The 26,868-nt window shown below is 53.1% G+C and overlaps 1 protein-coding gene across 1 annotated transcript in view; it reads left to right on the top strand.

Moving 5' to 3' along the window:
• The window catches only part of PLXNA1 (plexin A1), a 106,015-nt gene extending 79,177 nt beyond the window's left edge, over window positions 1–26,838 (top strand). Inside the window, exons 20-31 of the mRNA XM_009321039.1 lie at window positions 98–240; window positions 3,416–3,672; window positions 7,872–7,938; window positions 12,813–12,959; window positions 13,798–13,957; window positions 14,542–14,645; window positions 15,120–15,216; window positions 15,910–16,100; window positions 17,022–17,191; window positions 18,937–19,149; window positions 22,955–23,105; window positions 26,629–26,838. Coding sequence (XP_009319314.1) covers window positions 98–240; window positions 3,416–3,672; window positions 7,872–7,938; window positions 12,813–12,959; window positions 13,798–13,957; window positions 14,542–14,645; window positions 15,120–15,216; window positions 15,910–16,100; window positions 17,022–17,191; window positions 18,937–19,149; window positions 22,955–23,105; window positions 26,629–26,724 — 1,796 coding nt within the window. The 3' untranslated portion in view covers window positions 26,725–26,838. The remainder of the gene's footprint in view (window positions 1–97; window positions 241–3,415; window positions 3,673–7,871; window positions 7,939–12,812; window positions 12,960–13,797; window positions 13,958–14,541; window positions 14,646–15,119; window positions 15,217–15,909; window positions 16,101–17,021; window positions 17,192–18,936; window positions 19,150–22,954; window positions 23,106–26,628) is intronic.
• Window positions 26,839–26,868: the final 30 nt, after the last annotated feature.

A 26,868-nucleotide genomic window follows, 5' to 3' on the forward strand; every position in this document is an offset into this window, starting at 1 on the left:
GGGGTGGGGTGGGTGGGGTGTGTGGTGGAGGCTGGGTGCCAATGCTGTGTGCTGGGACTCCGGGATGTGTTGCTTAATTCTGCTTTTCCCACCCCAGCCTTTGCTGAGCTGCAGACTGACATTAACGAGCTGACCAACGACCTGGATGGGGCTGGCATCCCCTTTCTGGACTATCGCACCTACGCCATGCGGGTTCTCTTCCCAGGGATAGAAGACCACCCCGTGCTGAAGGAGATGGAGGTGTGGTTCTGTCTGTCTGTCTCTGTAGTGTTTCACGCTGGGGATGTGCCCCTGTACGAGTCCCCATGCCCCAAGCCTAGGGCTGGAGAGATGCTTTGTTCGGATGCTGGCCCAACGCGAACGCGGACCGGCTGCCAAATGGTTACTACACTCTCTGACATTAATATCAATATTTATATTAATATCATTGTTGCTGTCATTTTCTACAGCACTTGCTTTATTCAATTGGGTTTGTTTGATGCCTGACCGGCCGCTCGTTTCTAGCAGGCTTGTCTGACATCGCCTGCTTGCTTGGCTCCATTTCCCCATGCAGAACCCATCCTTGGCATCCTTCCCCTACTCCCCAAACCAGCTCCCTCTCCTCTCCCAGCCTCCCCACCTCTGTTTAATTTAGTGCATGCAATTGCACAGCAATTGGCTTCTCGTTTGCTGGGCTGCCGAGGCTGCTCTTGATTAGAGAAAGGAGGGGGGTGACCTTAGCTTCCCCTTGCTGCTGACCCGGCACAGTAATTAATGTTGACGTGGGCTTCACAATATATTTAGGAGAAGTAATCGGCCCTGATGCAAGATGCACGGTCGCTAATTACAACACACAAGCTCTTACCAACTGCAAGTGCATGTGCTGGTGTTGTACGCCAGCACGGCTACAGCGCGAGGCGCTGGCCCTCTGCCTGCTTTCTTTCCCTGGTCCCTAATCCCAGCTCTGGAGCGCGGTGGGGACCCTATTTCCGTGGATTTCCCCTTGCAGCTCAGGTTTCTGGATGCTCAGAGCCACAGCAGGCGTGAGCATAGCCCTCCCTGGGGCACAGCCCTTCCCGTCTGTGCAAATGCCTGACTCTCCTCTCACCTCTGCTCTTGCTCTTAAGGATTTTCCCTAAAGAGAGAGGGGTGGAAAGGGTATCAAAAAGGGTATCAGAGGAGGAATTTTGCATTGGCTGTGGCAGGCTGGATGGGAGTTCATCCGCTTCCAGCTCCTAATTCAAAACATCCCACTCGAGAGAGCACGCCAGCTCAGCCCGGCCTGGGAAACAAGGGGTTAAAGTTGAAAAGGAGGAAAAAAAAAAAAAATCCCCAAAAGAGATTAAATAAAGCAAGTACAGTTGTGTAAGCTTCATATAATTTAATCAGGTTTGCTTTTATTTGTCTCTTTACTCAGAGTGTAACATTAGCTATTGCAAGTGACGGGAAGGAAACGGCACTTGCTCACGCACACGCTAATCCGCAGCAAGCATCAGGCTGTCGGTACCAGCTCCCTTTCTCTTTAGGTTTTGGGAGGGGAGGTTTGTTGCTTTGTGCGAATTTAAGCCTGATTAAATATTTAATTCAGTATTGTTCATTTATTTCTGCTAATGATCAGCAAGTTAAACACGGGGGCCCAGGGAGGTGACAGGCATGTGGGGGGCTTAGGCGTTGCCGTGCTGCTTGTGATGGCGATTTCACGTCCTCCCGTGCTCCCTGCCAAGGCTCCAATGGGATGTTTACTGTTGGGCAGGACCCGTTTCCCATCTTATCGAGATCCTGCTGCTCTGCTGAAGGGAGAAAGCCTCTCACCTCATGGTCTCCTTTGCCTGGTCCCAGCTGCAAAAGCACCAGCAACGTGCAGGGGTGGGGATGCAGCACGTCTCCCTCTGTCCCAGTTTTACTGGTAGGTCTGGTAGGTCTCCAGCACAGCCGCTGCGCTTCAGCCAGCTCTTGGGTCTTCCCGTGCTGAGGAATCAACTGGCATCTCTGTGTCCCTGTAGGTAGCAGCCAATGCTGCTGAAACTCAGGCATCTGCCTGAGTTACCAGCATCATTGCATCGAGGTCGCCGCATAGTCTGGAGGGAGGGACTCCAGGAAAACATAATTTAAAGCATTTCTCTTCCTAGCAGGACGTTATTTTCTGACCTGCATTAAGGGAAATTGAGCCACGTGCTTGCTTGCGTGGTGCCCGCGAGAGGAACCCTGAGGACGGGGGCAGTGAGGGCTTGTCACTTCCCCATCACTCTTCCGGGATGCTCTGGGGCAGGCGTCCCCACTCGCCTGGGTGCTGAGGGTGGCAGTGGCACCTGGGGGCTCGTATTGCAGAATTGACAAGGACTGGGTGGGAAACGGGGTTTTTGTCCAGTGGAAAAAAAGAAAGAGTATTTTGGAGGGGGAAGTTACAACTGCGAGGAATTTCGCTGAACTGAAAAGCACTGATCCAAAGTTTTGATTGAAGTGAAATGATTTGATGTGTCAAAACCCTGTTCTTCATTTTGAGTTGGTGTTTTGAAATGAAAAGTGTTGTTTTGTCTCCAAATATCGATATGAAATGAATTTTTTTGCTTATTCTTCTGATCAGGAAGACAAGGGGGGAAAAAAAAAAATTAAAATCGACGTTTTACCACAGCAAGGCTTTTATTCAGAGGAAACCATTTCTAATGGGAAAACATTGTGTTGTAAAATTGTTCATTTCTGATAAGAACTGTGGTCAGGGCTGACCGCAGCTGGGCTGATGATGGCAGCGCAGGGATGAAAGCATCCCAGCCCAATCCCTGCTGGGTCCTATGTGGCCAAGTATGGCCAGAAATACACCTTCACATGTCTCAAGAGGAAAGGGAATATTTCAGGCTGTGTCTGGAGTGGGGCAGAGCCAGACTTCTGCTATTTGCTTCCCTGTCTGAAATCCAGCCCCCCAAAACCAGGCGGGTTTGCTGCTGGCGGAGCTCAGGGTTGTGTCTTTATTTACTTTCTGTACAATACCCAAAGTGCGTGTTGCAGTGACTTGGGTGGAATTTGAGCTGCTTATTAGCTGAAATTGAAAATTATAATTTGTGTGTGTGTTTGGGAGAGAAAGAGCGTTTGTCTGTGGGAGGGAAGTGCATGTATGTGCCTGCACACGTGCAGGAGAGAGTCTTTGTATGGAAGTGTGTGTGTATATATATACACATATATATACATCGATGCCCTGAGACTGTGTTAACTTGATGCCGAGATATTGCAAACTAGATAATACTTCTGGAGGGAACTGAGGCTGATCACCAAAGAGGAAGCTTGGTGGTATGGAGAGAGCAAATCCAGCTGCTTTTTGACCCTTTTTGATCCTTTCCTCTTGGGGGATGAGGGTAAATCCAGGGTCTTGTGCAGCCCAGCCACCTTCTTCTCATTGCCCTCCTCCTTGTGCCCATCTCCCAGCTTTGCTCTATCCTTGCAGGTCCAGGCGAATGTGGAGAAGTCCTTGACCCTCTTCGGGCAGCTCCTGAACAAGAAGCACTTCTTGCTGACCTTCATCCGCACTCTGGAGGCTCAGCGGAGCTTCTCCATGCGGGACCGCGGCAACGTGGCCTCCCTCATCATGACGGCGCTGCAGGGCGAGATGGAGTACGCCACGGGCGTGCTGAAGCAGCTCCTCTCCGACCTCATTGAGAAGAACCTGGAGAGTAAGAACCACCCCAAACTGCTCTTGCGGAGGTGAGTGACCATCTGAGAGGTTGGAGCTGTGGAACAGTGCCCAGGCTCTCCTGAGCATGTGGACGTGAGCTGGTGTCCTTTAGGGATGCCGTCAGTGATGGCTTTGGTGTTGGCTGTGACAATGTTGGCACTGGGTCTGTGGTCAAGCATTTCCTTGCCTGTCTGCATGCAAGTAGGAGAGGGATGTGGGACCAACCAGACCCAGCTAGCTCAGGAGTCGCCCACGGGATGTTCTCACTCTGGTTTGGCCCATGCAGGTTCATGTTGTCTGGGGAGGACCGAGCAAGATGCTCAGCAGCTGTCGGCTGCGTAGGCTGGTAGCAGGGAGGATGCGCACTGGTGTCGGGCACTGTTGCGTGTTGCTGCAGCAATTGCTCCCACCTGCCTTCCCTTCTCCAGGTGTCCCAGGCAGTCCCCCAAACCTCCCGGCACTTGGGGTGGCTCTCGCCTTGCCTGGTGGCTGCCTTGCTGCCAGCACTCCTGCATGGGTGCCTCTGCGGGTTTGCAGCAGGCCGGAGTCCTCCTTTCGCCACTCCCTCCTCGGGGCTTGCCCAGCTCGCCGGGCACGTGGGGGTTTTCCTGGGAAAGCCAAGCAGATCTTCACAAGCTGGGAGTCTCGCCGGGGGCGGGAGGAGTGCGAGCAGGAGGCAGCCTGCCAAGCCCTGCTGTGAGTCTGCCTGGCCCATCAATATTTAACGATAGCTCTGAGCTCTCCTTCATCATGGGCTGATGAATATTGAAAGATACACCAAGTGCCGAAGAAAAACAATTAATAAGCTCCACCAGCCCAGCTCAAGGCCCTCCGTGCCGTCCTCTCCCTTCACACGCCGTGCCATGCCTCCCCATCTCCACCTCCACCAGGCTGGTGCCACCAGCCTCCAGCGGAGATGCAGGGACGGTTGAGAGCCATGGGGCTGGCGTGTCACCAGAAAGGCTCAGCAAAACCAGCACATCTTTCAAACATCAACCAATGTTCATGGCATGGCCAGACCGGACAAAGCCTGTTGGGTTTTGTGTGCCTGATCCTGGGGAGACACCTGGAGTGGACACAGATGTGAGCTGATCCCAGTTACATCCCTGCTACCTTCCTTTGGCTGATCTCTTTAGGCACATTGCTTTCTTACTCTCTCTGCTTCATTTATCACATTGCAAGGGAGCCCTTAATTTCTCAAAGCACCTCATTAGCAATGTGACAGAGCGTGGTACGGTACAGACTTGTGGCTGGCCGGGAGAGGGGTGGGTCTTGGAGGTGCCCACCCCTGTCCCCCATTCCTGTTCCCTGAGCGCATCCTTAGGCTTTTCCCTTCTTACTGTCCCTCCACGACACCAGGCTTCACTGAAATACTTAAACTGCATTTCCAGCTCCTGAGTCTCTCAGAGCATCATGAAGCCGCTGCCATTGGAGCAAAAGTCTGGAATGAAGTAAATCAATAAAATATAAATAAAAGGCAGTGCGGGGAGGCCAGCAGCTGCAGTGGCTGAGATGTGGGAGCAGCACGGGGGCAGAGCCCAGACTGCCGGCACGGCAAGACCCAGCAGCCTGAGGACTATCAGCGCGGAGCCTGAGACCCCAGCCGCGGAGCTTGGAGGTCCATCGCAGGTGGAGCTGCGGGAGGCTTAGGACAGGGATGAGGTCCCCTGGCCAGCACCTTGCTCATGCCTCCCTGAGCGATATTTAAAGAGACTTCGTTCTTCCTGTAGCCACGGCGTGGAGCGAGCAATGTTGAGGGCTGTGCTTCCTTCGTCCTTTTGATTAGCACTGCTGTTGGGCGCAAGAGTGTGCTTACTGCCCAGGGCAACTAGATTAACATTGATCTAACTGGGGAGAACCGCTATTTATTTATTTTGTTATTGGATAATCCCCCGTTGGTGTGGCATGTGGCTCTATGGTGTATAAAGACAGACATTCACCAGAGCCCAGGTGGTGGCACTTCAGATGAGTGTTACAGGCTTGCCAGCAAACGACCTGATCTGGGGCCGGGGAGGATGTCTGCTGAATAGTTTCAGTCCACCCCTTCCCTTGGCTTTCTCCCCATGTCCCTTTCCTTCTCTTTTTTCCTTCCCCTTGATGGATTAATCTTTCCTGGCGGGACACAGGAAGGCTTCCCTCCTCTGGAGGCTCAGGTATTACTGTCCCCTAATGGTTTAAGGAGAACTGTGCTATTCCAGGGAGGGCAAAAGGGGCTAAGCCCCATTAGCACAAGAGAAAGCCTTGGATTGGGACCATATGACTCCAAGTCAGCTTGAATAAACTCTGGGAAAGTGGATTTCCTACCCCAGCCATCTGGCCACTGGGAGCTGCTCCTGTCCCATCTGCCGGGCATGGCATTGCTGTTGGGCAGGACATGGCATTGGGCAGTGGGACTCTTCATGGTGGCTCTGAGGTTTGGGTTCCTTCTGGGTTTTGTCTCTTGAGTCAACCCATTTGTGTCCATTCCCCTGGTGCAACAGGAATGCAGCCATGTCCCTGAGGTTATTAGTATTGCTTGTGCTTTCGGGAGCATCTGTGTTTGCAAGTGGCTGATCTGATGGTTAATGGGTGGATAAGCTGAAGAAGCCTAACCGGAGAGGGTTGGGGGGCTGGCTGGCATTTTTACTTTAAAGGGAGTGAAAGCCACTTTAAAAATAACGGATGTGTTAAGGGGGATTTTAATCTTATGACAGCGAGACCAGGCTGTGGTGCAGAGACAGGCGCGTTAAGCTGCCCTTGTAGGGCTGTGCGGTTCACCTGGGTCCTGTGTCACCCTCAACTCCCTCCATGCCAGACTGTCCCTCTCCTCTGCTGGTGTGGCACATCCTGGCTGCAGTACCACCACCCTGAGGTCCCCTCGTCCTGTTCGGACCCACCACGTCTCACACCCATCCTGCAGGATCCTGCTCTCTCCCTCTTGTGCACATGTTGTGCGGTGATGGTCCCAAACAGACATGGGTGACTCCCCCGGACCTTCCCTGCCATGCCGCTTTGGAGCATGTTGCCACCTGGATTTGAACCATGCTTTAGGAAACTAGGGGCAATATATAAGTTTTCTCAAGACAGTTTTGGTGGCTTCCTTCAGCTGCATCTCCAAAAGCTGAGAGGCACGGCTCTGTTTTTAAGCTCCTTTTTGAGCAGGTGGTTGCAGCATTGTTCACTGCAAACTCCTACATTACCACCCCACTCTGAGGAGACATGCAGAGACCCGGGATTTCCACCATGCAGGCAGGGAAGGGTTAAATCCCAAGCGTGGCACGGTGTCTTTGCACAGTGCTCCAAAGGTACACGGAAAACAGCTTGAGCTTCCAACCACTGCTCTTACTTCTTCCTCCTTTAATCCCCTTGTTTTCGGCTGAATTAGTACTGGGGATAAAACCATACTGGGATCAAAGTCTCCAGACCTAAATCTAGCGGTGGCTTTAACCAAGGCCATGTGCCAGTGGACCATGCCCTCTCTGTGTCGCACAGCTCTACATCCTTGCCTGAGAGCCATGCAGATCCAGGCCCAAGGGCAAGGGCACAGAGAGAAGCAGGGGTGCAGAGCGTGGTCTCCTAAAGCTTCACCGTCACCACCACTGAGTGCCAAGAACCAGGTGTCCTCTCCTCCAGCAGTTCTTCTGAACAGACCTTGCACAGGCTGCTGGGGAGAACTCTCTTTATCCCTCCAGTATTGGTGGTGATTGTCCTCTTGCTCTACTGTGGTTCCTGGGCTTTGAGGCTGTAGAGATCAAGGGCTACTTTGGGTGTTGCTGGGAAGTCCCATGTCACCCAGTAGTAGTGGGTAACATTTTACCTGGCTTAGGTGTCTCATACAATCCTCCTGTGGAGGGAGCTGCCTGGTTCCAATGGGACACGATGCAAGAAACAAACTTCATTTAAGTAGGAAGGTACCAGGGAGAGGTAGAAAGCTGGTCATCCCCTGGGCAAGACTCCCCATCGGACAAGGTCGTGCTTGGCTCTGTCTGGATCTCCAAATACACCGGAGACCAATTTGCTTCTCCCTCCTGGGGGGCTGCTGTGGCTCAGCCGTGTGGATGGGCAAGCTTTTCACTAGAGCTTTTGCTGTCTGCTTGTGCTCCTTTGCTTTGAGGCTCCTGCCTTTCCAGATGTGACCTTTTAAAGCCAAAAATAATACAGCCACAGTCCAAGGCTGAGCTGGCAATGGGTGAGATCAGAGACCTTTAATATCCTCTCCTGATGACTTTGCTCTTTGCCTTCCCTACAGAACGGAGTCAGTGGCAGAGAAGATGCTGACGAATTGGTTCACGTTTCTGCTGTACAAGTTTCTGAAGGTGAGTTTGGGAAGGGATGGCAACCCCGCCTGGGTGGGGAGGTGGTTCCTGCCTCACCAGGACAGGCAGCGTGGTACCCAGAGCCTGGGCTGACGTGCTCCTGAGCACTGCCGCTCCCTCCTGGAGCAGAGATCGCTTCCCAGGCCTCCGTTCCCATCCTGTGTTTCTGAGATGTGATTAGTGGTTCTGGGTCTCCTTTTGGGGAAAGAGCTGAGATTGAGAAATGAAATCCAGACTAGGACTGCATAATGCGTAGCGGGTTTGAGATCTTCATAAAAATGGTGCCCGGAGAAAGGATAAATCTGAAGCAACTCAGCTGAGTCTTGAATCCCTTCGGAGTGGTTCCCATTCCTCCCTCCTTGCCTCTGCTTACGTAACTCGGGAGGAAAAAGCCCCGGGAGCTGGTCCTTCTGTAGACGTCACTGTGCTCGGAGGATATTTCTGCCTGTTTGAGCTGTAGTTTGATGTGCTGTGCTCTTCATATAATGCTGCTGTTTTTCCTTCATCTCTGACACTGAGGCCCCTTGGTAGGGGAATCATTTCCCCCAGGCATCTCCGCTTCTGCTGCTGCTTCCCCTCCAAAAGGTGCCCCGATGGGGATGGATGCCCTGTGGGCCCTGTTGGCAGCCGGGGACACAGCTCTCTCCACAGCGTGTGCATGAGGGTGCAGATGACGTTGGATCTCCTCATGCCCCTGCCTGCGTTGGCGAGCCTGTTAGCTTGAATTCGCCTTTTTCCCAATTTCATCGGGGGTAGCAGAAGAGGATGCCAAAGTGTAAGGGCTGCTTTTACCGCTGGTTCACCCAACCAGTATTGAGGACGTTTATCCCATCAGCACTGGTGCTTCCACCTGCTAGAGCCACACCAGCAGCCGTGCGGGTTACACAGCTGTAGCTCCAGCCCATGGACCACTGGCTCGGTGCTGCTGCTGCTTCGGGATGACACCAGTGGGGTGAACAGTGTCTCTGGTCCCACCACATGCTTGTCAGTCAGCAGAGCCGTTTCTTGGGATCCTGCCTGGTGTCAGCACAGTGAGGTTGGGTGGCATGCTGCCGTTTTTGTGGGATTTCATCCCTCATTAAGATAAAGAGGGTTTGAACCATTTCCAGCCAAGAGATGAGAGTGAGCAGGAGTCTGTGCAGAACTCAAGTGATCGTCAACGAGAGGTGATTTATAATATCACTTACATGCACTTGGCTTTTTGCCTCTGTCAAGGGATAGCCTGTATCTATAAAAATCGAGCTTGTAGCGTGCAGTGGAGATTGCTTTCCAGGGGTGGGAGAGGAGAAAAGCTGTGCCAGTCGTGGGGAGATGTCAAACCTCCCACCACCTCTTCATGCCGAGGCTTTGCTCAGCGGGGCCACCCTCTGCCCCTGCAGCAGCAGTGCCCAGTGGGATCAGGTAGGACGTGCCTGGTGGGATCAGGTAGGACACCGGCAGACGGCTCTTTGGGCTCTGCAGGGTCAGTGGGACAGGCAGGAGTAGCTCTCGCTGTGGTTAAACTCCCTCAGAGCTCCTTGAAGTGGACAAGGTTGTGCTTTGGCCGAGCAAAGCGCAGCCCACAGCGGCGTTTGGGGATGTTGCGTTCATATGCATGACTTGACGCCCTTGGCCTGTCCCTGGCTGGGCTGGGCCATGTGGGCAGGTGACGGGGGCATGTTCACCTTGTTCAGAAGCGGCTTTGGATCAACTCATGTGCCACCACTGTCCTGCATCTGTCCTTGTACAGCCCTGTCCCCCTTTGGAGAGGCTTCTGGGCGCGTTGCCAGTATGGGGCAGGTCTGAGGATAAGGAGTAGCGTGAGAGAGAGACGTGGGGATGGGACCAGGCCAATGCCTTTTTATAAAGTCCTTGGTTACGCCATGGCTTTGGCGGGGGAAAACGCCTCCAGTCTCTGGGTGGTAGCAGCAGGAGAGAGAAGTCTGATCTAGATGCAGTATTACAGGAGGAACATATGCAGAGGGAGGGCCTGGATAAACCCACTGGCTGTGTGATTTGTTACGCTGGGGATCATCTCCCCAGGGAAGTGGTTGAAGCTCTATCGCCTGGGTCACTTGAGTTAGACTGGAAGAGACTTGAGGATGTGCTCATGGCATCTCCTGGGTCGGTCCCACCAGGGCCCGTTTCCGCTTGTCTCCCGGCAGTGAGGATCACAGGTGGCATCAAAACCCGTGGAGTAGATGGAGAGGTATCACAGCAGTTTGCCAGCAGGGAAACTGCACCAAACCATGGTAATCATGCATGTAAATGAGGCAGGCGGATGTGTGCCCAGCTGCCAGATCAGCTCTCAGCAAACCTGCCCGGAGCAGGGCTGGGCACTCGGAGTCACGTAGCTGTGATGTGCTGGGGTGAGGGACAGGGACAGGACAGCCCCCCCTGCCCAGGGCCAGCAGCGTGGGGAGCCAGCAAGGGCTGGCACTTTCATGGGGACCCTGTAGTAGCATTTATCAGACTCTTAATGAGACACCCCGGGGAAAGGGAGAGGGATAAATTGAGACAAGTGCTGAAAAATGCACGATATTAGGTGCCTGATGAGCTAGATCTAGTCAATAAGACAGTTTGAGCGTTAGCTGGCTTGCCTCAGCCTGCTCCCAACGTACCGACGCGTGCATGCGCAGGGGTGTTTGCAGCCACCCTCCTCCAGCTCAGTCCGCATGGAGAGCCCCCCCGTGCAAACCCCCCCTTGCTCAGACCCCCAGCAGTGAGCAAAGTGCATCAGGGCTGGCAGTGTGGGCACAGCCATGTTTGGGGGGCAGGCTCCCCTCCATCAACCCTGTAGGGCCGCCCAGCCTCATCTCACCCCGTCCTGTATCTCACCCGATGGAGATCATCTCGGGGCAACTGCCCAGCACTGGTTTCTGCGGCCCCTGTTCGTTTTGTTGGTCTCTGTCAGGGACAAGCCCTAAACCATCCTCATCTGTTGTGGTTCAGTGAGCTGTGACCCATGGCAGCATGTCGGCCCCCGTCCTCAAGAGGCGGTGGGGACAGTGAGGTTGGGAGTGAGGTTTTGGATTTTAAGGGTAGGACCCACATTTGGAACAGGTGGGGAAGCCAAGCTGCAACGTGGAGGATGCACAGGGTCAGGGGGACAGGGCAGAGGGGCTGTTTCGGTTGACATTAGGGTGCCTGACAGGTCAGAAGGAGACCAGGATCCTGCAGCATGCAGGAGCCCCCAAAAGCCTGTATGGTGCTGGAGGAGTGAAGTACCCATCACCAGGACTGCTGATGCCTCCACCTGCAGATGGGTGAGCAGCAACCATGCCTCGCCAAAGAGGGGAAATCTGTGGGCTGAGATGGGAACAGCCATGCCAGATGTGAGCAGGAGTCCCGCTCCAAGCTATCCTTCATCCACACCACTTCTGCAGACTTGGAAGTTTTACGAGGAGTTTTTACAAGCAACTGAAAGAAGCAACTTGAGTCTTTCCACCGTGGCCGGAGGGGTGGGCTCGGTGTGCCGTGGGAGCCCCTGGGGACGCACCGCTCTGCGGCCAGGCTGGCACTCCCGCCTTGCCGGGCAGCCGGTAATGTGTAGTGTAGCACCCACCTTGGGTTTCTCACTTTTCCAAGCTGACTTAATGAAGCCAAGTTTTCAAATGAAACATAATTTCAAAGACAGGCGTGTTGTCGGAAGGTCTGGGGATGATGTATGCCTGTTCCTGCTCGTTAGCAGCTGTCTCTTTAATTACCGCAGATGCTAACGAGATGCTAACAGCATATGGTGACAGGGAGAGCAGCCGCACTTTGCACCAAAGTACAATTTATTTGTGAGGCGGCTGGGAGGGAGGAGTGAGGGCTGGTGGGGTAAAATCTGCTGGGACTTCTCTCTGTCCTCTCTGCTCCCATCGTACCCTTTTTACTCCCTTAGGGCTGATGCCTGTATCTGGAAGGGCTCATTGGGATGTGGCTCAGGGGAGAGGTTTGGGCCCTGGGTGATAAAGGGGTGTCCACTTCCAGCCACCCTACACCAACTCATGGCTCCAAGCTGGTTGGTTGGTGCCTCCAACCTTGGTGGGTCCTTTGCTGTTCCTGGTTGCTGCAGTTCCAGCATCTTCAGGGGGAGTGTCTGGTCCAGTTCTCCTCTCCCTTCCTCCCACCTATGACATAGACACTGATGTGGCTCTGGCTGGTGGCTAAACCTAGCTCTCACTACAGGGGTTTGGCATTGGGGACACGTAGGTGGCAAATGGTTTAACTGCAGGAAACCTCATTGCCTGGTCCCCTCCATCAGCCGGAGATTCAGGATAGGGTTGTCAGTGAGTTGCTTTCTTGCTTTTCCTTCCCAGTGGATCGGGCTGGTTGTGCCCAGCCGTCATATGGAGAAACCTCCTTTGACCTTCCCTCATGTGAGACTGGGCTCCTGACAGATGCCAGAACTGCGTTGTGATACCTGGGCAAGAGCCTCCATGCTGTCTCACTGCAGTGTGCCCTTTCCAGTCTTCAGGTGCTTCTCTTGGCTGGGCCAGCTCAAAAGATAGGCTATATCCCATACACAAAGTCCCCAGACCCAACCTGCTCTTCATTAGCCCTGAATTTAACCTTTTTAGCTCATTTTTGGCCTGTAGAAATGAGCAGAATTCACCGGGGAGTATCTGGAAACTCTGGGAAGCTGAGCCTAGGGGTTGATAGACAAGGGAACAACCTCCAGCGAGCTTGGAAGGAGAGAATGAGCTCCTCCACAGGATGAATTTTACCATGTGCCCCCTTCCTTGCAGTCTTGAGCAAGGGCTGGAGGCTCTTTATAAAGCCACATATGGGGCTCGATGCTGTAGGGCCACAGCAGGCTCCTGACATGGTGGTGGTTCTTGAAAGGCAAATCTGGTGCCTGGCACCTTCTCACCCCTCTCTCTCCCTCTCCTCCATCCCCTGTCCCGCAGGAGTGTGCTGGGGAACCACTCTTCATGCTCTACTGTGCCATCAAGCAGCAGATGGAGAAGGGACCCATTGATGCCATTACAGGAGAGGCTCGCTACTCCCTCAGTGAAGACAAGCTTATCCGGCAGCAGATTGACTACAAAATGTTGGTTAGTGAAAGCAGAAGCCTCACTGGTACTGCTGCTTGCCAGGACTGCTAGGTCCAGCTATTTAACAAGATCTTGGAGGCACGCAAAGTACTTTGCAGAGAGTATTTTGTCTCTTGTTCTTCTCTCCAGCATCCCTGGCGTGCCTCTTGCCCTGTCTGTGTATTGTCCATCTCAGCTAGTGTCATAAACGGGGCCTTTGCATGTCAAGGTTTGCTCTTGCCATGGAGCTGAGAAAGCCAAACGTGAACTGAATCCCCCTCCACACCTCTCCCAGCAAACCCCATGGCCCTGACAGATATGGGGCCAGAGACGCTGTTGAGCACATGCTGCCAGGAGCAGCCAGCGGCTCATGTTGGGTGGGGATCAAAGTTAGAGCCTTGAGGTTACTGCAGGAGATGGAGAGATACTTCTCTTCCTCCATATAAGCCATCTCCTCTGTCCAGCTGACTAAGCCAGGCCCTACCCCTGGCTTAGTCTGCAGCTGGTTCTTCACCACTTCGATCTCTACTGGGGTGGGGTTGGGAGGGGAGTGGAGCGTGCCTGGGCATCGCTCAGGCTAGACAGGTTTTGGTGAGTTGGGCACCGTTTGCTGGCCCAGGATTCCTTCACTGACACTGTGCTGCCCTTCTGGGAATAGTTGGAGATTTGAGGGTGACGGGGAGAGGTGGGGAGAAAGAGGGAGCTGGAATGTGCCATGTGGCTGCAACTCTGCAGCGGCCCGGGAGGTGAGAAGACATGGCCTTGTAGACAGCTGTAGTCCCATGTCCTTGGACCTGCCTTTGCAGCCAGTGTGTCACAACCTCTCACTCGAGTCTTTCTGCCCCCCTGTGCTGTGCAGACCCTCAACTGCGTGAACCCCGAGAACGAGAATGCCCCGGAGATCCCTGTCAAGGTGCTGAACTGCGACACCATCACGCAGGTGAAAGAGAAGCTGCTGGACGCTGTCTACAAGGGGGTGCCCTATTCCCAGCGACCCAAAGCCGGAGACATGGACCTGGGTAAGAGAGAGGCCAAGCACTTCCCTGTGGGGAGCAGGGATGTGACTAAGAGCAGAAGTGCCAAAAAAACTGTTCAAGGCAGAAAATCCGCATCTCCTACAGGAGAGGGGACCTGGCAGGAGCAGAGCATTTGTGCTTGTCCGGTCTACTTTTGCTGTGCTGGTGGCACTGACTCTGTGTGGGGACCCCTGGCATGAGAGTGTGGGTCCTGCCAGTAGAGAGGATGGGGAGAGGAGCCTCCTCGGCTCTGGCTGTGGTCTGGATTGCAGGCTTGAGGTGGCTGAGGTCCAAGGAGGCCAGCAATAGTTGAGAACAGTGTTAATAGTCCTGTTCTTCAAGGAGGGGCAGGAGAATGAAGAGGAGAGGAGCAAAGGAAACAGTCGCCAGGGTCAGATTGATGCTGTCTTTCCTTGAGTACTTAGAAACAGTCTTTGCCCAATGCCACATTGATAGTCATCAGTCCTGGGGTTCAGAAGGTGGTGGGAGGGCTCTTTTGTTGATGCCCAGACCGTGCTCCTACCCTCGTCTCGGCTTTGTGCTCCTATCGCCCCTTAACCATGAGTCCTTCTCCCTGATGGGGACAGAGTGGCGGCAGGGCAGGATGGCCCGGATCATACTGCAGGATGAAGATGTCACCACAAAGATTGACAATGACTGGAAGAGGCTAAACACCCTGGCCCACTACCAGGTAAGGCTGTCTGTGGTGGAGAGCACTGAGCAGTCACCAGCTGCTTTGAGCTTGAGCATCTCTTCTTCCTCCTCATTTTCGTCAGGGCCTGGGCTCAGCTCTCCAGACCGTGCTGCTCATGCAGAGGCATGGCCAGGAGGCATGCAGTCACTCCCCTGCGTGGGCCCCATGTTTATGATCCTTCTGTTCAAGGAAGCACTAAATGGGGCATCTTCAGGACTCATAGAGGCTGTTTCCTGCTCTGACCTTACTTTACCATTTTCATGTCAAGGTTTCTGGTGTGTTCCTGTTCTGACCTCTGCCCCCAATCTGTCACAGGGGTAGATATGTAGGTCTCCTTTGCAGGAGATGGATGTCCCTGGGGTGGGGTGCAGTGTAGCTTCATCCCTCCTGGCCTGGTTTCTCCCTGCTGTGGGGCTGTTCCTCCTGTGCTTCTCTGGTGTCACAGCCTGCTCACGCCATCTCTGCCCCCAGGTGACAGACGGCTCCTCGGTAGCCCTGGTGCCGAAGCAGAACTCGGCGTACAATATCTCCAACTCCTCCACCTTCACCAAGTCCCTCAGCAGATACGGTGAGCACGGAGGGGCATCCTCCACTGTGCTGGCAGGGGAGGCAGCACCAGGCTGGGCTTGCAGACCAAGGCACAGGGCAGGTGATTGTAACTGTGGCTCACGTGAACAAGGTCCTCCAAACCCTCGGCTCTCCTGCACCATGCTATTTGTTCTGGTGTCAGAGAGGGAGCAGATGCCCTCAGAGCCATCTCTCTCTGCGACATGTCAGACTCGGGGGAGAAAGACACATGTCAGATGGCTGCTGCTAAGGGATCCCCTCCCTTTTATTCCCCTGAAATCTAATTAAAATAGGCACAGAGGCACTTTGCACTTAAATGAGCAGAGTTGAGGACTCCAGTGAACATGCTGGCAAGTGTGCTTCAGCCTTGGTTTGGAAGGAAATAGTGTGGTCAGCTCAGACCGACACAGGAGGCATCTGTGATCCTGGCACCTGTGTGCTGGGAGCAGGGCAGGCCCCTGCAGAATCCCTTCCACGATGGTCCTGGCCCCTGTACATCAGCCAGGCTTGCATGTAGCCCGGCAGGCTGTGAACACAGTGCCAGCAGAGCTCCCAGTCCACGGTGGCTGCAGAGGCTGGATCCCAAAGCTCCCGTTTCACGGCCATGACGTGCGGAGGGAAGGGAGGTGATGGGGCTGGCGGCGAGGTGGAGGTGGGCAGGGTACGAGCATCCCCCTGTGCTCGGTGCTTGCAGAGAGCATGCTGCGGACAGCCAGCAGCCCCGACAGCCTGCGCTCACGGACGCCCATGATCACCCCTGACCTGGAGAGCGGCACCAAGCTCTGGCACCTGGTGAAAAACCACGACCACATGGACCAGCGGGAGGGCGACCGGGGCAGCAAGATGGTCTCTGAAATCTACCTGACCCGCCTGTTAGCCACCAAGGTATGGCACGGAGGCACAGAGCTGCTGCCTGGCTTTTCAGATCTGGATGGGGAGGGTTTTGGTGTAGTGATTTGGGTTGTCCAAAAATGGTAAGCACTGCTTTTTTAATAGCCACCTGCTTCAGCACAGGAGGAGCTACTCTCTTCGTCTTTGGGCTTTCCTGAGCTGGAAGTGATGTTTTTGTGTGTCAAAACCCTCAGTGAATATCCCTTGAGTGGATTTTCCTATTTGCTTTTTGCACCCTTCGGTGTTTTTACTGTTCCCAGTATCCTTGAGGAGCTGCTGGACTGCAAAGCAGGGATGCCCTGGGGCAGGGGCCTCATCCCCTTTGGTGTTTGGGATAAAGCTGCAAAATCAGTGATGTGGGAAGGGTAATTACCGAGGGCATTTGGCATCGCAGCGGGTTCCCCTTCCCTCAGCACATACAAAACCTTCTGTAGTGCCGAGCGGGTGCTGTGTGTCTGAGATGTCCCTAGAGAGGAGTGGAGGGCTGTGCTGAAGGTACTGGCTCAGGATTGCAGAGACTGGGCTCAGCCATCTCCCCTGTGACTTGGCTCCCTGCCTCGTGGGACGAGGGCTTGTTCAGCAATGTTTGTCATCAGGTCTCGGGTACCTTAATGGGACCCAATTAAAGGCCATGATATGATGTACATCTGCTTGGTTTTTGCTCTATATGGTGTTTTTATTTGTATGCTTTTAGCATGCCAGATCGTGCAGTGAAGGAGGTATCTCATTACTGCAGTGTCTGTTTCCCAGTATAAACCACTGAGAACGAGTAGAGTTACACAGACTGTACTGTGCTTCTCTTCCAGGTGGCAGGAATACAAGTGAAATTGGTTTAAAGGCCTACCTTTAGTTAAAGGCTCATCTCTGGTGGCACTGGGCGTTGCTGAGTCACCCTTCTCTCTTTCTCCTCCTCAGGGCACCCTGCAGAAATTTGTGGATGACCTGTTTGAGACCATCTTCAGCACAGCACATCGTGGGAGCGCGCTGCCCCTCGCCATCAAATACATGTTTGATTTCCTGGATGAACAAGCTGATAAGCATCAGATCAATGATTACGATGTCAGGCACACCTGGAAGAGTAACTGGTAATGGAGAGGGGCAGTGGGACGGGGTTAACGATATCACAGCTAAGGGTACTTCCAACCCCTCCCACAGGGAGCAGAAATATGTCCCTGGAAATGATCCAGGACAAGAGAGGCCCATATCTCTGTATTTCGGGTGTGGGTAAATCCCTTGCATGCCTTCCTGCAGCAGAAAAAATCCCAGGAATGCAATGGTCCCTCAGCCCTTCCATCCCCAAATCCCAGGCACCACGCTCCCCCTGACGGCTAGAGTCGGCCAAGGACCTCAGCGGTTCTGTTCCCATCTCACCTTGAGCAAACGCCACTTGGGCTTCCCCGTCCTCTGGGCGCCTCCGGAGATGCCAGCCCCAATTCTCATCTCAACTGTCCTAAAGGTGTTTCTGCGCTCCCTCCCGTCACTCAGCCGAGCGTGCCCTAACAAAGTCAGCGTAAAGCCATGTATGCATCCTCCCTAACCTCGCCTGCAGAGCCAGACCATCGGCTCTGCTAATCGCTCTCTGGAAAGCAGGGCGGAGTGGCTGATGAGACCTCCGTAAGTGCCGTGCTGGGGCCAGGGCTCAAGCAGGTGTTGGCTCTTGCTCTGCAGGCCCCCCCTCGGTGTTTTACTTTTCTGCTACCTCACTGATTTCATCTCTCTGATCTTGCCGTTACTGGAGACGGGTACGTACATTCCCGTGTCTGGCATTTGTTAAATGGCAGCCAAATTGCTTTTGTATAGTTCAGTAACTGTTGGCAATTAGCAGGGCAGGAAAAGAAACATTTTTAAATGGAGATGTGAGAGCGCGGAAGTGCTTGGAACTGATTTATAACTCAGCTTTCTATATTAAAAGAAGGAGTGAAAGGCAAGGGAGGAAAAAAAAGCCCCGCTCCGCAGGGGCTGGGCATGCAGGCTCCTGCATGCTAATGCCTGTGCTTATCTCTGGGCGCTAATTCGATGTGTGGAGCTAATTTCTCGAGGCCATTCCCTTCAAAAATGAAATATGTACATGCACCCGGTACCCTCATTAGGGAAGTCCTGGGGAATGAAGTGTGTTTTGTCTAAGATAAAAGCATTTGCTGGGTGTTGCTGCTGAGGGATGACAGAACGGAGAGGCTTTCTGATGGGGGGAGACCCTGAGATGCTTCTGGGAGAGGAGAGGAGCAGCAGGATTGGGAAATGGAGCCATGGAGAGTGGCACCTGTGTCAGTATGCGGCAAACACCCAGTCAGTGGCTGGCCAGGAGACCCACTGCCTCTGCAGCTGAGAGCTTTATTTCCAGCATCTGAGGCTGCCTAAGTTCTCCTCTGGTGTTAAATGTGCTAATGAGGCCCTTGAGGAGTCCAGTTAACCCACTCCTCCGACACGAGATGCCACACGGCACTGTAGACAGGCTTATTGATGCGAGAGAAGGGGACCGTGCCTGATGTGACCCATGGGCTCAGCAAGGGCTCTTCAGTATGAGTGGATCCTCGGAGAAATCGCAGATCTGCGCTGCCCTGGTTTGCCTTTGGAGATGTTGGCAGTGCTGAGGAATTTCTCCACGGAGAGCTGTGGCCATGTGGGGGTGGGCAGAGGACGTGGTATTGCAATGGGGCAGAGGGGAACAGCCATTTACCCCAGGTTGTTTGCATTCCTGGGGCACTGGGAAAAGCATTCTGCCCAATTTTGGGTCATGGGGAGCTCCTCCTCTGCAACTGGAGATGCATGTGCACTGGCTGCCATGTAGAGCTCAGTTCAGGTGCTGACTCCTGTTTCCTTCTTCCCTCAGTCTACCTCTACGTTTTTGGGTGAATGTGATTAAGAACCCCCAGTTTGTGTTCGACATTCACAAGAACAGTATTACTGATGCCTGCCTATCCGTGGTGGCTCAGACATTCATGGACTCCTGCTCAACTTCTGAGCACAAGCTAGGAAAAGACTCTCCCTCCAACAAACTACTGTATGCCAAGGACATCCCCAACTACAAGAGCTGGGTAGAAAGGTGAGTAGGCTTGGCAATAGCTCCTTGAGTCACCTGGAGGAGTTACAGTGGATGTATGTGGGTGTGGGGACTTGGGTCGTTGGGGGGACTCCTCTTGGCAGCTGTCTGAAGAGGGATCGTATTAACGCTTGTGGAAGGTGATCCTTTCATTTGGGAGATGATGCTTTCTCATGATTGTCTCCTGGAATGAGTTTGCAATGACTATTTGACAGAGCCGTTTATTACTTGCTTAAGGGGTGCTAAAAGCAACCTCAGCTTTTAGGCTGTCTGATGTTTTCTGTTGTAAAAACTTGGTCTGTGCTAGAGAATTGCTAACACCTAGAATCATAGCATCATTAAGGTTGGAAAAGACCTCTAAGACCATAGAGTCCAACCGTCAACCCAACACCACCATGCCCACTAAACCATGTCCCTAAGTGAATCCCTCCCTTGATTGCTTTTGAAGAGCAGTGAGAAGTCAGCCTTGGACTAGAGGAAGTGCCTTTTTTGTACCATGACAATACACACAGGTTTTGCTGAAATGGGTGAAAATTACCGTTTCCAATCTCTCATCCACCTGTACATCTCACCTGGGATCCAGATGAGAGCACATGCTCTGAAGCAGTGCTCGGGCTGCTGTCGCTGTGCTGAAGAGCAGGGAGAGGAGCGGGTCCCCTGGCTCCTTCTGACACCCTCCACCTTCACTGTTAGCTGATGAGAGACATCCTTCTGTCCCGCTGAATTAATGCAGTGTTAAAGGTTCAGGGTTTGAATGCTACTGATTGCAAATTGATGCACTCAGGCATAATGCTGTGTTTAGCTTTATCCTTTTGGGAGTGAAACCTAGGAGATATCCTCCAAATCCCTCCAAATAGAGCTACTCTTAAAATGTTACTGTGTGGCAAAGTGGGACTTCATCAAGCTTAAAAAATGGCAGATTTCAGGTTGCTGATGCAACTTTCCCCTTGTGTTGATATGCTGTGCTATAGATCATGCTTTTTTTTTTTTTTTTTTTTTTCCTCTCCACTGAGGACCCTTCCCTTTTTCAGCATCTAGACTGGGTACAGAATGAACCAAATGAAAGATGTCCAGGCAACAATAAGCATCATATTCTCTAGTTTGCAAGCATGGGACATTGTAGCCCAAATCATCCTTTGGATGCTCACTTGTACAGTTATTTTTGTTGCACCATTGGCATGCCTGGTGCTTTGCAGACGGGTACAAGGACAAGCTTCTTCCCTCGAGGAAGATAGGGCTTGGATCAGAAGAAAAGATGCCCCTGAAATACTATGGCTGAGATGAGAGATGAGCTGCATTGTAATAGGATAAAGTTCTTTGTGGGGGGCTGGAGGGGGCTTTGGAGTGGGGTCCTGTAGGAACATCGCAAACTTCATAAAGTGAATTTCTCTGACCTTGCCATTTCTGTGACAAAAATATTCAGCTCTGTGTGTGCCCGGAGACAAAAAGGTATAAAACCATTCCAGAGCTAAACATTGGTCTAGACATGCTGTGTCCCTGGGGAGGAGGTGGGAGATCTCACCGGTGACAGATGTTCCTGCCATCGCTTACCACTGGTACGGTCCCAGAGGCAGCCGAGCAGGGGGCAGAGCTGCCCCGTGCAGGGTGCAACTGCATCTCCTACTGCTCCTCTGCTGCAGGGTTTTGTGGTGTAATCTGCATTTCTGGCTTTTGGCACGGTTATTGTCACAAAGCTTTGCAGAGGCAGGATGGGAGCGATGCGTGGGCAGCTGAGTGGGACTGCTAGTCCCAGCAGCAGGTCTGTCTGCCGCCTTGGTTCAGGCACCAGCAGAAAAAAGGGCATCTTGCCAGTCCAAGGCAGGAATAGCACAGTAAAGGGCTTGGGAGGTGTGGAGCCTGGGAAAACCCAAGGGGACTGCTGCTGGGGTTGCGGCTGGGGGGGGGGCAAGCCCAAGGGGACTGCTGCTGGGGTTGTGGCTGGGTAGGTGTCCTCTGGAAATGGTAGGTGTGACTGGGATCTTGGTCCGCACGAGCCATGCACACTTGTATTGAAAAATGATGGTTTCCTGCCATCCTTTGTGTCATGATAAAACCCAGAACGTAAAACTGCTGCATGTTACCTGGACATCTTCTTGTGGCAGCCACAAAAGCTTTCTTCTTCAGCAGGTCTAACTTTGTACATTCATCTCCCATGAGTCCCTTCCCACAGGGGCCTTCACCTACAGGTGAAGGGTAGCCAGGAGGATCTCTATGGGTTTTCTTTGCTAATCAAAGCTGTCTGGAACTGAGAAGGTTGGGCATATTGTCCCTAATATTCCTCAGCACAGGTAGAAGTAATGTCAGCTTTAGGAGACGTCACTCTGGGGGTGATCTGTCTAGTGGCGTAGCAGATCTCTTGATGCCTGGTTTAGTCAGAGGTCCTCACCTCAGACCACTGCTCTCTTGGCAGCATCCAGGAAATCTCTCGCATCACTTTCTGGGTGTGAATGAGCCTCCTTGTAAAAACTGCCCAAGTATTTTATCACTAGCTGAGTTCAGCGCCATGGGATGGAGTGGATCTTTGTATTCATCTCCTCAAGTGGTCTTGCTGCCATCTGCTCCTATCCAAGTGCTTCAGCCATGTTCCATCTCAGCGTTCAGCTGATGATGCTAATGATGCTAATCACTGTACCAGAAACTTCACTGAGTGAGGAGTCATGAGGAGTAAAGCAAACCTGGGAGAGACTGGCACTCTGTATTTCCAGATGGTGGGAGCAGCCAGGGCTCATTTGCTGTGGGTAGGGTTTCTTTTTTAATAGAGGCCTGCGGACACAACCCTGGTTTCCAAAAGGACCTCAGCGGCCAGTCCACTGGTGCATCTGCTTGGTGTAACCCTCCTGCTGCAATGGGGTGCTGCAGCTTTGTTCTTTCTGGGTTTTGATGAATAAATATCCTGTTGGATATTCTGTTTTTCCACTACGATTCTGGACCATATAAGCTGTGTCTGGGTTTCCCTGTATTTGCTGAGCATATCAGTGAGGCAGCTATGGGATAGGACTGCAAATCTTAAGGTGTCCTGTAAGGTAGTATCCTTCTGGTAGCAACCATCAGAGAAGCACAAGGAAGGCAGGAAAGCACCAAGTCGTTTGACCCAGGCATGCCCTAAGACATCAGCTACTTCTTCTGCTGCCCAGGATCCTTTGTGTTCACAGATGTGTCTGCAGAACCTCGGTTTTCACTGAAAACGAAAGCTCCTCGTAGCTTTTTGGTAATTTCTGAGCATGGCCAGTGGCAGTCATAGGCTGTGTTGAATGCCTGTTGCTGAGGAAGACATAACCACGCGGGCGTGTATTACTGCAAGGGCTGGATGTGAACTTGTGTTCATGCACCAAGTATTTAATTGAATGTAAAGGGGCATCATTGGCTTTAGTGACACGGCGACCTTCGAGAATGGTAGCAAAGCCTTACGTGTTGCTTGCAGGCATGGAGGATTCTGGTGGATGCGGTTTGGTGGCAAAACATGCCAATGGGATGGGAAGGAGGAAAAATGTGTGGTTTAGGAGAGGGTGGGAAATCCCTCAGAGTAGCAGCTCCTGGCTTTCCAGCATGGGGAGCTGAGCTGGGCTGGGCTCAGCGCTGCTCCATCGGGAGCGTGTTCCTAATGATGCTGACCGCTCTGCGGAGTGCTCAGAGACCTCTTGATGAGCAGTGGCGTTACAATGGGTGATTGTGGTATGTCACTGCTCGGAGACATGATGCTCTTCACCTTGCCTCTCCAGTGGCTGTTCTCAGTGAGCTTCGCAGCGGGGACCCATCCCCTTCTGTCTGTCCCTATTTCTGACCCACTCTTTCTGTTTCTCCCTTGCAGATATTATGCAGATATAGCTAAAATGCCAGCGATCAGTGACCAGGACATGAGCGCATACCTGGCGGAGCAGTCGCGGTTACACCTCAGCCAGTTCAACAGTATGAGCGCGCTGCACGAGATCTACTCCTACATCACCAAGTACAAGGACGAGGTAAGACGCAGCGATGGGGAGTCGAGCCTGGGCTGCAAGCTGTGTCCCTTTGCCTGTGTTTCTGCAGTCCCACACTTTTCCCTATAGAAAAACACCCTGTGAAATGCGGGAGAACAACGTAGTCCATGTCTGTACTTGGGCTGGTGGGAAAGGAAAGGTTTGGGAGGCATGGAGCCAGGCACTGGTGTAGGCAGCGCTTTGTTCCCCATATTTTCTGCAGTGAGTAATGTGGGAAACACCTATTTTTCTACACATTTGGCACATGAGCTCCTTGGGGCTACAGAGTTAGCGGCATTATCTCAGTGCACCTCTCTGCCACCACCAGCCCAGCGCTGCAGCAGTACCAGCGCCGTGTGCTTATACAGGCAGTGTCTGGCTCCGCTCCCCAGGGATGCTAGAGAATGTGGTGGCCTCTTCAGTGCTTGCTTTGTGAACATCAGTAAGAATGGTTAAAACCCCCTCTGTTGTAATTTATACAAATTAACTTCGTAAAGCACCGCTCGAATCCGCACCCCGCATCTTTTTATTAAAGCAATAAAATATGTAACTACAGTAAAATATGGATCTATACATATAACATGATAGTATAGGTTTTATTGTCCCAATAAAGGGGATTGACAGCTGTGTTTGAACAATGGCTTATTTAGGTGACAGAATGCCAGAACATCTCTTCGCTCGGAGAGAGCCAGGAGAGCTGGCCTTTTGCCCCGCAGGGGGAGGAAACGGGGTCCCCGTAGTACCCTGCAGCAATCCCAAGAGGCATCTCCCAGCACCTCTTTGAGGTGTGAATTTAGGGAGTCCGTGGGCAGGTCGTAGCAGACCTGGGCCCTGGGTCTAAGGTCAGTACTGGGACCAGGGTGGCCAAAATCCTTGTGGAGCTAGGTGTTTCGCAGGAGTGAGGAGGAGGAGGATGGCCTGGCTTGCCTACAGGGATGGGAGGAAACCCTGGTGCTTGGGAAGGTGCCACGTGGTGGTCACTGTGCAGCTGGTGGCCATGTACTGATGACCATGCTGGTGGGACCTCTGTGCCACTCCCCAAACGACTTGGGATGGCACATCCAGGAGGCCCCCATAGCTCTGTGTGATGAGTTGGCCGTGTAGGGTTTTTGGGGTTTTACAGTTTGTACAACAGCTCTGTGGCTACCACGAGAGTGGAAGAGGAGCAGTCTGAAGGATCTAGATCTGCTGTGGGGCAGCTACCATCCCTCAGCCATCATCAAGTGCTCGCTTCCTCCGAGCTAAAAGTCCCCCAAGCCTTAAATAAATCCTCCAAGCCCTGGGCGAGAGCAGGGAGCGGACCATGTGGCATTAATGAGCTGCTCTTCAGGGGCACAGGTCCTCTTCTTGCCCACTAACGGCAGCCTGACATCTGTTGAGTGTCGTGGTGCCGCCCGCTCTCTGAGCATCGCAAGTGTGTTCACAGCTCTCAGGAACTTCTTTTATTATTTGTAATGGGATTAATAAATCGCAGCTGTTCCCTTTGTTTGTTTTCATTCATTAAGCACAATTATATGCAGCCCGATTGCACCCTCTTTGATGCAAAATGGGAGAGAATAATTTTTCCTGTTGTTCAGTGCAATAATATGCTGTCATCGGCTGTGAATGAAAATCATAATTAATTTTCATTTGGGTACTTGCATCTTGGTAATCAGTGGTCCTGGCTCCTTACAGCAGGTGACAAACCTGGGTCTCTCTCTATGCTCGGCACAGGTTTCCTTTGACTGCATTGTTTCCATAAGGCTGAGATAAAAGAGGAGCAAATAAATGCAGGGGCAGGTTGTGAATCTTTCGACACCTCAGCATCCCAGGGTACACAGCTGTCTTATCGGGAGAGGCGGAGGAGGTGGGTGGGGGGAATAGGCTCCTCTTCCACTTCTCAGACCAAACTCATCTGGTTCCAGCTCAGCCACCTTTCAGGCATGCGGGGTTTTGATTTCTACATGAGTGTTATTATAGTTATTTCATTCCACGTGTAGCGTGACGGCTGACAGCAGCTGTGGAGATGGATGGTGGGCGAGTGTCCCCGGTGGCAGGTTTTATGGCAGAATCTATGAGCTCTCGCGAGTCCAGCCGCAGCCCAGGGTTGTTGCTGCCAGGGGAGGTAAATCAGATGTGCCCAGCTCTTGCTGGAGAATTTTCCCCTTCTCAGGAGCTGATGCTGGTATTGAGATGCAGCTTTCCCCTTTCTTTTGGGAAGAGATTCTCCATCGGGCATCTCTTACTGCCCCAGCAGACAGGGACCAGCCTGGTCCTGTCCCAAAAAGCCTGGTGGAGAGCCAGAGCCTGTCGGTGTCTGGAGGCTGCTGCATGGCAGCATGGTGGATGCTGCACAGCACGCCCCGCACGCCGCTCCACAACCCGTCAGCACTGCAGCAGCTTTTAATCAAAGGGAGCTGATTCCCCATTAAGAAGTTACCTGTAGGGCTCCTGATGGACTTTGCCTGCCTCCTAGTAAGTCTATTAATTATACAACAGTTTGTTTCCAATTATGTGGCCAATGAAATGGTTAATCAAGTCCCCTTGGACGGATGCCTTGATATTTAATTGCAAAAAATTTGCTCTCTCAACTAGCTCACCCGAGGAGATGAGATTTCTGTCAGGTTTGTTTTTTTAAATCAGCTTTTCTGCTCTGCTGGCATGATGTTAGCGAGACGACTCCTGGCTGCTGGGAGGGCAGCTGCCCCTGCGTTTTATGCTTCATTACTCCCTTCTCCCCACTCTGAGCGTCGTCCTCCACCCTCCCACTGCTGCCAGTCCTTCCCCGGCCCTGGGGGCATGGCTGCATCCAGCCAGGGACTGTCCCTCCACCCTGCGATCTGTCATCATGGCCAGGAGCTTGTTTAGAGAAAGGGGATTTCAAAGGAGGAAAGTAGTCCTCGGATGTCTGTGGGTGCACCCCTTGCACAGGACTGAGGGCTTCCAGCGAGGCAGGCTTTGCTGGTACATATATCTGGTGTCCCCCCCCATCACCCCAGTGTCCCTCAGTTGTCTGCCTTGGGGAGAAACGAGTGGGGTTTTGCCACTGGCGGCAGCCAAAGCCTCATGGGTTTGGTCTTTCTGTGTTTGTGGAACCAGTTCATGGCTTGATCACGGTCTCTGAAACACAGCCCCTGCCTCCCTAGGACGTTGGAGTGTTGCTGGAGTCACAGACGTGGCGGGAAGATGTCGTTGTCTTGGGTTTGGGGTTTGCCCTCTGTTTGACAATGGATGTTCATTTCCCCACGTGCAAGTTGGCTTCTTGTTAGTATCAAGCAGGTCCCTGGTGTTAACTGCAGCCCCTTGGGGGTCCCGGGAGGCTCTGCCTGTAGGGTGGCAGCACTCAGGGCAGTGTCTTCCACCTCGCGCCTCCTTTGGCCCTTTCCTAGCCTCGTTAGGGATGGGAACGAACCCATGCTGCTTCCCATGGGACCACATCCCTGTGCCCCGATGCCATTGATGAGCCAGCTCATCCATGTGGGCAACGAGGAGCTGATTTCGGTAGGAGGGCATCTCCTCACCCTCTCCTCTCCCCTCTCTCCCCCAGATTTTAGCCGCGTTGGAGAAGGATGAGCAGGCCCGGAGGCAGCGGCTGAGGAGTAAGCTGGAGCAGGCGATCGACACAATGGCCTTAAGCAGCTGAGAAGGCGGCGGCGCGGTGCCAGCATCCCGGGCAGCGGAGGCGGCAGGAGGGAGGGCCGGCCAGCGGCAGCCATGGGCAGAAGACGACTTTGGGGCTGGGGCCGGGCGGGCCCGGAGGGGGCGCCGCGCCCCCCCCCCCGCCCCC

Source organism: Pygoscelis adeliae, unplaced genomic scaffold, assembly GCF_000699105.1.
Source record: "Pygoscelis adeliae isolate BGI_AS28 unplaced genomic scaffold, ASM69910v1 Scaffold453, whole genome shotgun sequence".
Taxonomy (NCBI): Eukaryota; Metazoa; Chordata; class Aves; order Sphenisciformes; family Spheniscidae; genus Pygoscelis; species Pygoscelis adeliae.